We start from the raw sequence: 12,268 nt of genomic DNA, 5'->3' as shown, positions 1-12,268 counted from the left end.
GTATTTTTATTTCGACATCAAGCAGTGGGCTCTTGCACAGGAGGTCTCCAAAGTCCCTCACACCCTTTGCTTAGGACGTAGGATGCTGCAAGGATGCAGAGTTTTCTTGGGTGGGACATGTCAGCTTTTTAATAGCATGCAATTACAATGCAGAGCCATTTAAGGCACAAATTGGAAAATATTGTATCCATTTAGAATTGCAGAGAAAATATATAGGTAAGCAGAGTGTAATTACCCAAAGTGGAATTGGCCCAAGACTTGAAATCCATACTCCTGCAAATAGCACAAGGAGATTTTTAATTACTGTAGATGACCAGGCTTCAGCTCCTTGTCTTGTTCAAAAGGCAACATCTGCAGCAAACCTGCCTTCCAGTGTCGTGGGAAGGGACCGGCCGCACGGTGCTGCGGCACCCCTGAGCTGGCAGGATTCGCCCAAACTGTTGTTTTTTCCTTTATTGGTCTCAGCCAAGCGCAGCATCAATAAAATGAGATTCGGCTTGTCCAGAGACAAATGCAAACCAATATATTATAGCTACTAATCTGTAACGTGAATTTTCGTAGAAAGGATAGAAATGCCTTTATTTTGTGGTGTAATTGCACAATAGTTACACTTGTGTAACTACAATATTATTCCTCTACACATATATAAATAAACTGAAATCTTCTGTTGATTTATTGCTATTGCGTGTATTGCAAATAGTGCTTATTTCTTTTGAAATAAATATCTGTGGCACCAACAAAAAAGTTGGTATTTGTCCAACTGAAATCCTAAGTCTTAAGTAATTACCAGTCCAGAGTTAAGGATGCTAAACATGAATTAAAGATCTTTTCATGTTTACCAATGGTTTTAAATTGTGCTCTTTCCCCCTTTTAGACTTCGATAGTGGTGTTGAGTGCAAGAACATTAATCATGAAATGGCCCGTGGATGTCATCAGTGCTTCCATAGAAAGTCATTGTCAGAAAATTTATTCTAATTCAAGGTTAATTAGCGTAACATTAAAATTATGTGTTACAAAAATTAATTACTTGCTGGGTCAAAAAGCGTGTTAAAAAGCTTAATGCCTTGTGTCCGAGATCACGTTTCCTTACTCAAAATCACGTTCTACCCCTGCTGTCCTGCCCAAGAGCGTCCAGCAGAAGCAGCAAGAGCCGCGGTTGCAGGTGTCTTCTGCCTCTCCTGCTGTTCTGGCACCGTGGTCGGGAAATTTGGCTCACGGTTCCCATTAGCAGATAAATGAGTTGCTCACCTTGTTCCCCACTGCTCTGCCGGGAGATTTATAACCAGGCGTGGGCTAATTTAACTGATTTCATCCCCGAAGGTCTGCGACTGTTTTGTGTAGCGGATTGGAAAACACAGGTCAGTCTGACGGTGTCGCAGCTTGGGGGATGATTTCTTGATTATCTGCAGGGGGATTTCCAAGGAATCTCCCCTCAAGCATGCCACACACCATCCTAAATCAGGAGGGACTGACACTAAGTCTAATTTACTAAGTGTATGTAGGAAACAAAGAAGAAAACCTTCCATCTCAAACTACTTTGAGCTACCTTTCTCTTTAGAGTTGCTGATATATAAAATCTTTTATAGATCATATAAAATGTCTTGGACCTGCCCAGTTTTAATCTTCTGTAGCAGCAGAGGCAGAGCCCTTGGGTTGAATGTTTCGGACCTGCCACAGAAATGAGCTTTTGGGGACTTGGTGTCCAGGTGACTTGGGCAGCATTGAAAATCTTACTGTGTTGAGTCTTGCTCCCAGAACAGTCAGAAATGTCAAAAATCTCAAGTCTATATAGGAAAACAAATCATGTTATGGCTCCTGCTTTTCACGCTTTGCTGCTTTTTCCCACTCTAAATTTTTACTGGCTTATGGTTTTGATGCTAAATTAATGAAAAATTGAACTATGTGTTGCTTTTAACATTTCTAGCACTCTTCTGCAAGTGCAAATCAGGTGTAATAGTATGTTACATACTAATATCGGTATTTTTTTTTAAAATACATCTGTGTTAGTTTTGTTAGCAGTACTCCATGCTTCATAGCAAGACTGTGATTGTGCTTTTTTTCTGGCTGGCTTTGTTAATTTTCTCCGCCTCGTTGCAGGGTCGGGCTCTGCTCCACTGGGCCTGCGACAGAGGACACAAGGAGCTGGTTTCAGTACTGCTACAGCACGCCGCTGACGTTAACAGCCAGGTAAGAAAGGAATAAAAGGTTGAATTTGGTGTGTTACATACCCTCCTGACCAAATGCACGAAACTGAATTCTTCCAAGAGCACCTAGCAAGTTCGCTCAGAGCGTTTACCACAGAGAAGAACATCCAAAAAGGTAACCTGGGAAAAATAACAGAACTTGGTTGCATGAACTACATAATTGTTAGGGGCCTTTTTCAGTTCCTGCTGAAAGTTCTCCCTGCGGCCGAGTTTTTTGATCACCTGGCTGTTGCTTCCAATGTGACTCATGGTACTGATGGCAAGAAGGATTTTGCACGTACGCGGTGCTTGGTAGCTTCCTACACAAAGTGCATTCTCCAATGCGTTATTTGTAACGGTACACTCTTAGCAGAGCTGTGTGGACTAATGGAAAGAGAATCCTGCTTTGCCTATCAGAAAAGCATCCGATAAATGCCTGGTTTTGGCAGAGCACCCTGCACGGTTATGTGATGCTTCAGGTCACGGCGTGGTAGGCACATGACGGTTCTGGTAGGATGTCAGTGCTGACTTAAGGGTAAAGTCAAATGGTTTATATCATTTCCATCCCTACGTACCCACCTCACTCCCTTGGGGGTCACTATTTTTAGCATAATTTGATTTAACGCAACATAAAGGGGCTTTTTAGCCACCACAGTTTGCAGCCCATGTGTCTGAGAGCTTAACCAGCAGCAGTTTTGGGGCGTCTGTGCTTAACCAGCAGCAGTTTTGGAGTACCTTAATAGACCAGGCTGCGAACAGTGCTGGCTCTGCAACCGCTTTGCAAGTGTTTCATTCCAGCCAGCTCGAGTTTGCCTGTGCTCGTGAGTCAACCCTCCCACTTTTGTCAGCTTGTTGTAAGGAAGGGCTGACCTGCATAAATGCAGTCATGTTCGGAAATAATTATCTAACACATTTCTGTTAAATTATGATTGACCAAGCGTGGCACTTATTGGCTTTGTTCTCCTGCTCTGTTTGGACATAGATCCACTTCTGCTGACAAATTTACTCGCTCTTACCTGTGAGATCTTAAGCGTCCTCGTGATTGATGCTTCAGGGGTTTGTGAGAGATGGACCTTCAGCGCGGTTGCAACCTGCAGGCTTTGCAGCAGACCCAGAGTGTTCGCAGGCTACAAATAGCTGTGTTGGTGTTTAGACACACAAAATAGTTGTAAAAATTAAAAGTCTGTCTTGTGCTTCCCTGGGAAGAACAGCAGGTGGGATGGGTATTAGGAAGGGTGGTTATGCAGTAGCTGGTGAGACACGTATCTTCATGTTTAGACCTCGGGGATTTTGGTTGTAATGGATTTTGTAGGAGTTTTTCCTTGCGTAGAAGAAGGGCGGTGAAGCCAGTACAAGTGGGGGGGCTTTGCAAGCCCCACTGTCAGACGAGGCTGTCGCCTTTCAGTCAGAGCTGGTGAGCGATGTGTCGGATACACACGCGAACAGCTTTGCCTTGAAATCAGGGAGCAGTCTGAAAAGTCACTTCCTTGCTTGTCTCGTTTCTTTGGGGGTAAAGTCTGATTCTTAGAAGAAAAGGCTGAAGGGACAGTCATCTTCCCAAACATTAATTTTCTGTTAAATTCTTCTTTTCTTTTTTTTCCTTTTTGATGTATTGCACATTTTCTAACCAGATTATTTTTGGCCAGTAACAAAAGGTTAATAATAGCTATAAAAAGAAAATCAATCTTTGATTTTTTTTTTAATTATTTTTTTTCCCCACCAAGGTAATAAAGGAGAATTTTTTATAAAGGTCTCTGATTGCACGTAGGTGTGTTCCCAGGGAAGGCAGACACATTTTTATTCTCCGCCATATATAAATTGCAGTAACACTTCAAGGCTTTGTGACCTAATGTTTATTTCCTTTTTTTTTATTATTTTTGACCTTTACCCTCTAAGAATTCACATCCACAGCAAGAGCAGGAGGAATTTTAAGAGCAACCAGAAGAAAAAGGGAGAGAGGGGGAAAAATTCTGGCTTTGTAACAGGTTATGAGCACTGTAGCACACGCTATTATACGTTACCAAATGCACCAGCAGTTAATGTGTAGGCTACAAAGAGCGGGGGGTTAAGTGTAGGAGAATCTCTGGTGACGTCAATGGGTGCCACTGTTATTTCTGTCCCATCACAGGCTCCGTGCCACTCAGGTCTCCAGGTGTTTCTCTGTCTCCTTCAGTTTTGCAGCAGCACCTGCAGCAGGCAGCGTAAGAGATAAAGACTAAATCAGGGGTTATGAAGGTTATGAGCAGGTAGTGAAGGAGGGGAGCGTTATAGACCTTTTTTTGTTTTAATTGCCTGTGGTTTAGTATGCTTCTAAAAAGTTAGTCAAACGGCACGACAGATTTATGCTCTCTTCCATTACCTTTTCAATAAATGCTCTTCTATCTTGGCTCTCTTGGAGTGTGCTAGAGGATTTAGCTGCCCTAAGCAGACGGTGATGGTGATGCTCTGCTGGGTGACCTGGAGCAAGTCCTACCAGTTTACTGTGCCTGTAGATTTGCCTTAGTCACTTTTTGCTGCCTTATTTTACTTATCTTTGTACTGTCTGTTCTTGAAGCACTTGCAGTCTCTGGATGGAGAGGCTCTGCAGATGTCGAGCTATTGCTCTTTGTTGTTAAACAGCTTGGGAGCAGCAGGAGACATCGCCTGGCTCCGCTCATTGCTGTAGCGGGCTCCAAACTGCTTTAATTCTGGAAATAACCACACACTCCTGCACTGCAGTGGTCCAGCGCCTGAGCTTTTTGTTTCCAACAGTGGTACTGCAGTTTCAAATAAGGTGGTTCACTAGTGTCACCGAAAAGCTGCAGCCACTGAGTTCTCTAATGGTTCATAATTAGCTCTAATAGCACGTTTAAAAAGAGGCGTAAGGGATTGCCATGGGCAAGGGGACACAGAAAGGCAACAGGCTTCTCTGCTTTGCTGAAAAGGGGCATTTGTGTAATTGAATTACCTAAATGTTCAGAGCCAGAGGCCATTTCGAAGTGGGTGGTGGTATGGTAATTTGGAGCTCTGCTGGAAAAACCTGGAGCTTGGGACTTAGTCTGAAAACAGCCTCTTTCCACTGGAGCTGTTTGCCTAAAATGCAGGTTTTTAATTGAGTGATGAAGGGGAGTATATTCATAACATAACAGTTCTGAAGGAGCTCAGCAAGATGATTATAATATCCATTTCTAGCTTTAAAATATATGAAGACAGGAATTAAGTTTTCCTCGCAGAGGATGGGCAACAAAGGACAATCTTTTTCCCCCATGGTGGGATTTCTTCCTTGGAAAGAAGGTTTTTCTGGGGCCAGAGGAGGCACGGATCACCAGCCGTGTAGAATTGCCTCCCAGCTTCATGCTCTCCTGCAGCTGGGCCGTGGCATCCTCGATGTCCACCAGGCCAGGAGCAGCGAGCTGGACTGGTCAGAGATTTTCCTTGTCCTCAGCTGTATCTGGTGGCGTGGAAGAGACAGCAGAACTCTGCTCCACTCCCGGGCGCGAGGTGCTGCTCAACCAGCTCTCAGAGAAGCTCCTCCGGTGTGTTTAGGGGGAAGTTTAGGCACGGGTTAGTGCTTTCGTGCTGCTATTAGGTGGAAGAGCGCTCCTGAGGCTGGGTCTAAGTCTGGTCACATCCTCCTGCAAGAGCAAGGCAAGTAAAGCGGCTTGAAAAGGAGGATTCTGTGCTCTGGTGCAAAGGCCCCGTGTGATCACTCATCCTATGCAGGGAGCATTGCAGGTGTACAAATTGCTAGGGCCATTTTAAAAAAAGATGAAGGGCACCGTGGCATAGTAATTGTCCAATGAGAGAGAGAAAAGGACAAATAGCATCTCTCGTTTGTGACAGCAAAACAGACCGTAGACTCTCCTCCTGGACTTGCTGTGGCTGCACTTTATTCCATTTGTGGCTGCTCTTTACTCTATAACAATAATAATCTGTGCATTCAGGGTGTGCCCTTGGGTACGCATGGGGAGCTACCCTGGAGTGGTTGCCACAGATCAATGTACTCCAAAAAAGCTTTACAAGCCTATCTGGCCATGCGAACAATTCTTAAAACAAGCATTTTTAGTTGGTGGAACTGTATCACTTGACGCACAGGGTAATTAAGGGCTGTCTACCTATCTGTGTGGTAGAGCAGCTGAGTTAAAAATGTATCTAAATATTTTATGATTTTTAAACTAAATCATTGTGCAGTTCTATTAATCAGTTTGTCAGTGTTATGGTATTCGTTTGTGTATGCTAAAATTGTACTGTGATTATGACTACAAGGATGAAAAAAGCTGTAACTGACCATCAGTTTTTATTTGCTGACCTTTCACTTTCCTAGTGAAGGTGCAGATCACTGTACTGAGACATTAAACCGCTTGTCAGCAAGTTCTCAGTGGCCACCTATGGACCCTCAGGGGTTTGAAAAGGAAACTTGAAAACCAAAGCTGAAAATCATCAGATTAGGAAATCTGTTGCTAGTATATGTGGATTTTATTTTATTCATTCCTAGACACCAGTAAGTTCCGTGCCAAGCATCCCGTGTCTGTGCTGTCTGCAAAGAGAGCTGGTTGCTCTTCGGTGCCGTTGTTGAATCTGTATCTTGTACCAATTCACACAAGGCAGCACAGCTGGGTGAAGTTGTGCTTATTTGTGATTTTGAGTTAGCTGGATTTTATTTTTCTGTGGTTTTGTGTGTGGTTTTTTTTCTATGTTTTTTCTGGAGTGTGTGTGGATTTTTTTGTTTGCTTGGGTTTTTGTTGTTGTTGGGTTTTATTTGAGGTTCTTGTCCGGTTGGTTTTGGGTTTGTGTTTGTTTTTTTCTAAAAGATACCCAGTGCAGCAGAAGAGAGCTTGCCTCTCCGGCTTGTCTTTTCTTCCCAGTCCGCTGCCACATACCTCTAGGTGACATCTCCATCCCTCTGCTCTCTTTGCACCTGAACACACTTGTGAGTCAATGGGCTTCTGGAGTAGCCGTCCCCTTGGAATATAATACCTCCACTCACGTCCTCATTGGAAGGAAAAAAAGAGAAAATCTTTTCGAATGGAGACAATACAAACATAATAAATGGCAGGGAGGGCTCATCTCCCTCATGACTCAATCCTGCTCAAACAACATTATTATTGACTGGCCTATTGGTTGCCAAAAAGGAAAATCAATTGTACTAGAAGTAGTTGCTGGGCTGCAGATCACGGTACTAACCCAGCAGAGACAGGTTGATTTTTATCAACTATGCAAAGACTAATTTCTACCATTAGCTAAAAATGAAAGCAGAAATTATGGATATGTCGAAGATTACTAAGATTGCAGGTCTGTTGGTTTTGTTTTATTTGTGTGGGTTTTTTTCTGTTTTCCTGCCTGACTCTAAAAGGATTGTGTTTGTATAGGATAAAAAGAAGCAAGGGGAAGTCAGGCCTGCCTGCCTGCCTCTCACTGCCTGGTTTTTTGCTTTTCAGTCTTGTTCATTTGGATTTCACAGCAAGAATACAAACTGCTTCAGTCTCTGCATGGGACTTGTGTTGGAGGCATTGCGTAGACGTTAAAAAAAATGAAGCTGCTCTCAGCAAACGCACATCCCTTCCCTGTCTCCAGCGCCGAATGTAGCTCATACCCTCATCTTTCTGTGTCTGTAGGGGGGTGTTGAAATCGGTGTAGGCATCTTGATTGTTCCGACCGAGGACCAAAGGCCACAGGGTGTGTCTACACAGCTTTCCCCTTCCCCATGGAACGTGTGCGTGTCTATGCAGCTTTGCTGCAGGCTGACGGGTGCAGACGCACGTGTAGGTAGGATGCCAGCGGCCAAAGCACTCTGCTGTTACAACCATTCTCTAAACCTGGCTGAGATTAAGAAGGAAAATGTCTGAGCCTTGTGCCCTTGCAGTTAATGTCCCCAGTATAAATTTTCCCCTAAATATACTGAAAGCCTGGCTCATAAAGCCAGGAGGGGCCCTGTCCTGATGATTGCTGCAGAGGGTTTCGTGTAGTTACGCTCATAGCAAGGGCATCACAGGTGCTGCTGAATTGACTGACCATTGCTGCAGCAGGAAAATACAGCGGTAAAGGGATGAAGGCACTAAACAAGGATGGAAAGCAAAGCAATGAGAGCAGAATTATTAAGCGGAATAGTTTCCTTCTTTCCTTATACCCTCCCAATCCCTGTCTCCATATTTCTGTAGCCAGCTTTGCCAAGCAGATCTCAGAAGACTTTGCAGGCTCAAACCCCTTCAGAGTCTTGACATTGTTGCCAACGGGTGTGAAAGCCATTAGCCAAAAGAAAAGAGAGATCTGCTTAGTGACAGAGGGTAGCTTTCTACATTAAAGCATTGACATGGTGCCAGTCACACAGTTATTAGAGGTGGCACAGCTCCATGTCTCTCCTGCAGGTCTCTCTGTGGAATGTAGATTGGCAGCAGGTTGAATGTTAAATGGTCACCACTCAGCAGATGCTGATTTTACCTACTGGGAGAAAAGTCCCTTTCAGCAGAAACATTTGCAAAATATTTGCAGCTCTAAGTAGATGCTGGGCAGATGCAGAGATTTATCCCTGGTTTACTCTTCAGCTTCTGAAGACACCTCCAGCCTCATCAACACAAACTGTAGCTTGTACGGATGGATGTTTCCTTCTGCTTGTGCAGGCTGGGCTTTTTTGCATTGTTTCTTCCCATCTTCCAGCTTGACACGTACAGTCTGTTTCTTCTGCTCCCTGTAGACATATGAATCATTGCTCCATCGCTGGTGCAGCAAAGCAGCTGGCACCCTTGCTTGGGCAAAGCAGCATCGCCAGCCCGCAGGCTTCTGTGCTGTTCCAGCAGTGGTTTCAGGGTCCACACCGTCCTTTTCAACCTCTACGTGCAAAACCGGTGTTTGAAAAGTAAAATCCAAGAGCTGGTCCTGGAAAAACCAGCAGTGGTCTCTGCTTTACCCTTAGAATCTAAAGCTGTTTTCGGGGTAACCAAAATGCCGAGTTTAAAGCCAGGGACGGAGGACAGCAGCACGTTTTAGTGGGTTGCTGTGGGGTTGCCTGGCCTGTGGGCATCGCTGTGTTTTGAGGGCTGCGTCGTGCAGAGGGAGGCACTCTGGTGGCCGGTGCTGGTGCGGGAGGAATGCGGTCTGGCAGTACGCACGTAGCTGTAGCTCGGGGAGCGTGGCCACCCTCCGCAGCAGGGAGCCCGGTGCCTGTTTCCAGGCCTGACCACCAGCACATCTGTTTTTGTGGTAATAAAGGCTGCGATCTCTGCCAAGGCTCACAGTAGGCAGAGCCCAGCAGCGTTTGGCTTTGAAGTCAGTGCAGGTGACACCAGGGTGCTGTCGTGTGTCCTGGTGCAGAGGAGAAACAGGTATCGTACTCCCAAAATGTCTTTGTCTCCGCAGATGCGGAAAACAACCTTACCTAGAATGCCTCCCTGCAAGGACATGGGATGGTCCCATGCCCCTTTGTCTCTTGGTCCCAGGGTCATCTTTGAAATGAGCATGTGTAATTTGTGAAGTCATTGTTGGAAACAATGCCGCTCATTAAGGTGTTTGGTTAACTGCACAAACAGGATACCGCTGGCAGCCCAGCTGGTTTTTCAGGTGAACGTCACCACAGGAATGGTCTCTAATCACAGCAGGAGTGGTCTCCAGCCTTGCTTCATTTCCTATCGCCTTGGTGTCACCTCTCCCTGCCAGAGCAGCCGCCTTGGCCAAGCCATCAGCTACTCTTTGCTCAGGAGAGGTGGTTCCCAGCACATCTTTCTTTTCTTCTTTTTTTCATTCAGCCACTTGAAAAAGCTTTCCCTGTTTTGAAGGAGTTAAATTGTGCCACTCGCCTTCTCCCTGAGGACTTTTCAATATGAGAAAGTCTGGTTTTACTTTCCAAATGGAATTTTGTATTCATCTGTTGTCGGTAGTTGTCTCTTCCAGTTTGCTTTAAAAAGCAAACAAAACAAACCTTACATAACAAAAACTAACAACAAGGCAGTTCTGACTGCATCATTGGGACATCTTGAATTTGCAGTCCTTGGTGCAAAGGACTTTAGTTTTCCTAAGTGAGATTGTTCTAACACTTCGGATGTTGGGGAAATAACCCTTTATGCTTATTTTGTTTAGATTTTAAATAAGATTTTTGCTGATCATAGCTGTTTCTTGGCTCCATGGATTTTAAGTGGCAAAACAGCAATCAAAATGGGAAAGTTAATTTAGAAGGTTTCTGTCTCTCAACTTGTACCTCTCATTTGTGCATCCATATGAAGAGCTGTCAGTGCAGGAGTCTTTCTAGCTCAGTATTGTGTCTCCAGCAGCAGGAATGAGTGAATGCTTAGCAGACAGAGTAGGGAAAGCATACAGAGATAATTTCATGTATTTTGCCAGTCTGTGGTTTGGAGGCTTCCTGAACCATTGGTTTTATCTTTATGCTCCTGGTTTTTTCTTTGATAAATTTCTCTCATCCCTCTTTGGATTCCCAACCTTTTATGCCAGTGGGAGTTCTGTAGTTTAACTGTGCATTTGCTTTGCACTTGCCATGATCATTTCATGCAAGATCCCATTGTTCTTGTGTAATGAGAAACAGTAATTGTTCCCCCAGTTACCTTCTCTGTCCTGCTTTTGACTTTATTGGCCTCCTTGATTCCCCTTGATCACTTCCTTTCTCAGACTGAGAAGTTTAATCTATTTAATCATACCCCATTTGGAAGCTGCTCAGTAACTTTGCTCCTCCTTGTCAGCCTTTGAATCCATTCTAGTTCTCCCTTATTTCACTTCAGCTGAGGGGAGTAGCACTTCTCAGTGCCCCAGCTCTAAGTGCAAGATGAGGTTTAATGAAGCAATATATCAATGTGTTCTTATTTCCTCTGGGGTTTTTTTGCTTCAAATGCGTTGTTGTTTGGCTTTTATTAACTACTATTTAATACTGAGCTAATGTTATGATAGAACTGTCTACTATGACTCCTGGTCTGTTTCCACAGAGCTAATAGATAGTTCGGAGCCCATTGCTGTAGATTTAGACCAAAGATGGTTTCTCCACATGTGCGTTACTTACTTGGTGTCTATTCGCGCTGAATTTCATCTGCAGCTTTTTCACCCTGTCGCTTTTAAGATCCTTTTGTAGCATTTTAGAGTCAGCTTTTGGCTTGACAGACTTGGATGCTTCACTCTCAGCCTGCTTCCCCCGTTCATTTGTGTGGGTTGGACAACCCAAGCCCTTGCAGAGATCCCTCAGAGACACCAGCGATCACCAGCAACCGTGCAAACTGGGCATTTATTCCTCCTCAATCTTTATTTTTGTAATCGGTTATCAATCAGTGCAAAGACCTTCCCTCTTGCTCTATGACAGTATCATTGAACAGCCTTTGGTGAGGGATGTATCGAAAGCCTTTTGGAAATTCGTGTGAATGAGCATCCCCGCTGGTGTGAGGGGTAGCGGAGGTCTTGATGGTGCCTGCATAAGAAAACCGATGCTGGTGCCATCTTCCCTCTGCCTCAGAGACCCCCAATTGCTCCCTTGAGCAACCAAACAAGTAAATTCAATCCCGGAGTAACTTTCTAGTTTGTCTAACAGACCAGTTGGCTGTCCCGGCTTAGACATCCCATGTTGAAATGGGTCTTCCATCCTCTTACAACAAGGCTCAGCTTGGCTGGAATAAATCTTCCTATCCTGAGAAGGGTTCCTTATAAAATGAAGGCCTGGACTTAGATGAAGGTGGAAGGCGCATTGAAGTTGTCTGCCGTGGTCGTTCTCAGGTTAGGACTTGGCTATCTGCGAGCTGGATACCAGAGGTGGAAGAATTGGTGAACTTATATCATCTAAATCCCTTTCTCCAGTTCCAGCCAATTAAACATTAAAATGAGTGTGACAAGTAAATGTTCATTTATGGGTCGATAACTCCATAGTATGTCTGTGACATGGCTGGCCGAGACAATCCACTTCAGTATAGTGCTGGGCAACCCGATGTCTTCAAGTATGTAATTGCTTTTCTAGGGAAAGAGAAGTAATGAGGATAATGTAGCTATCAGGCCCCGATTCACTAGCTCAGAAACTTCCCATTGCCAATCAAATTTCCTTGGTATTCAACCCATTTTAGGCTTGTACCAAAGGCGTTACTGTGATGTCAGAAAATATCCTGATGGGAATATGTGTTTTCTCCAGT

General features: G+C 44.4%; 1 protein-coding gene across 2 annotated transcripts in view; it reads left to right on the top strand.

Moving 5' to 3' along the window:
• ACBD6 (acyl-CoA binding domain containing 6) overlaps window positions 1–12,268 on the top strand; it is an 82,042-nt gene that overhangs the window by 38,048 nt on the left and 31,726 nt on the right. For both annotated transcript variants that reach the window (XM_065649142.1, XM_065649143.1), the window contains exon 6: window positions 2,098–2,187. In XM_065649142.1, coding sequence (XP_065505214.1) covers window positions 2,098–2,187 — 90 coding nt within the window. The remainder of the gene's footprint in view (window positions 1–2,097; window positions 2,188–12,268) is intronic.

Source organism: Caloenas nicobarica, chromosome 20, assembly GCF_036013445.1.
Source record: "Caloenas nicobarica isolate bCalNic1 chromosome 20, bCalNic1.hap1, whole genome shotgun sequence".
NCBI lineage: Eukaryota > Metazoa > Chordata > Aves > Columbiformes > Columbidae > Caloenas > Caloenas nicobarica.
Note: the sequence above shows the minus strand (reverse complement) of the source record. Positions and strands in the feature narration are given on the sequence as shown.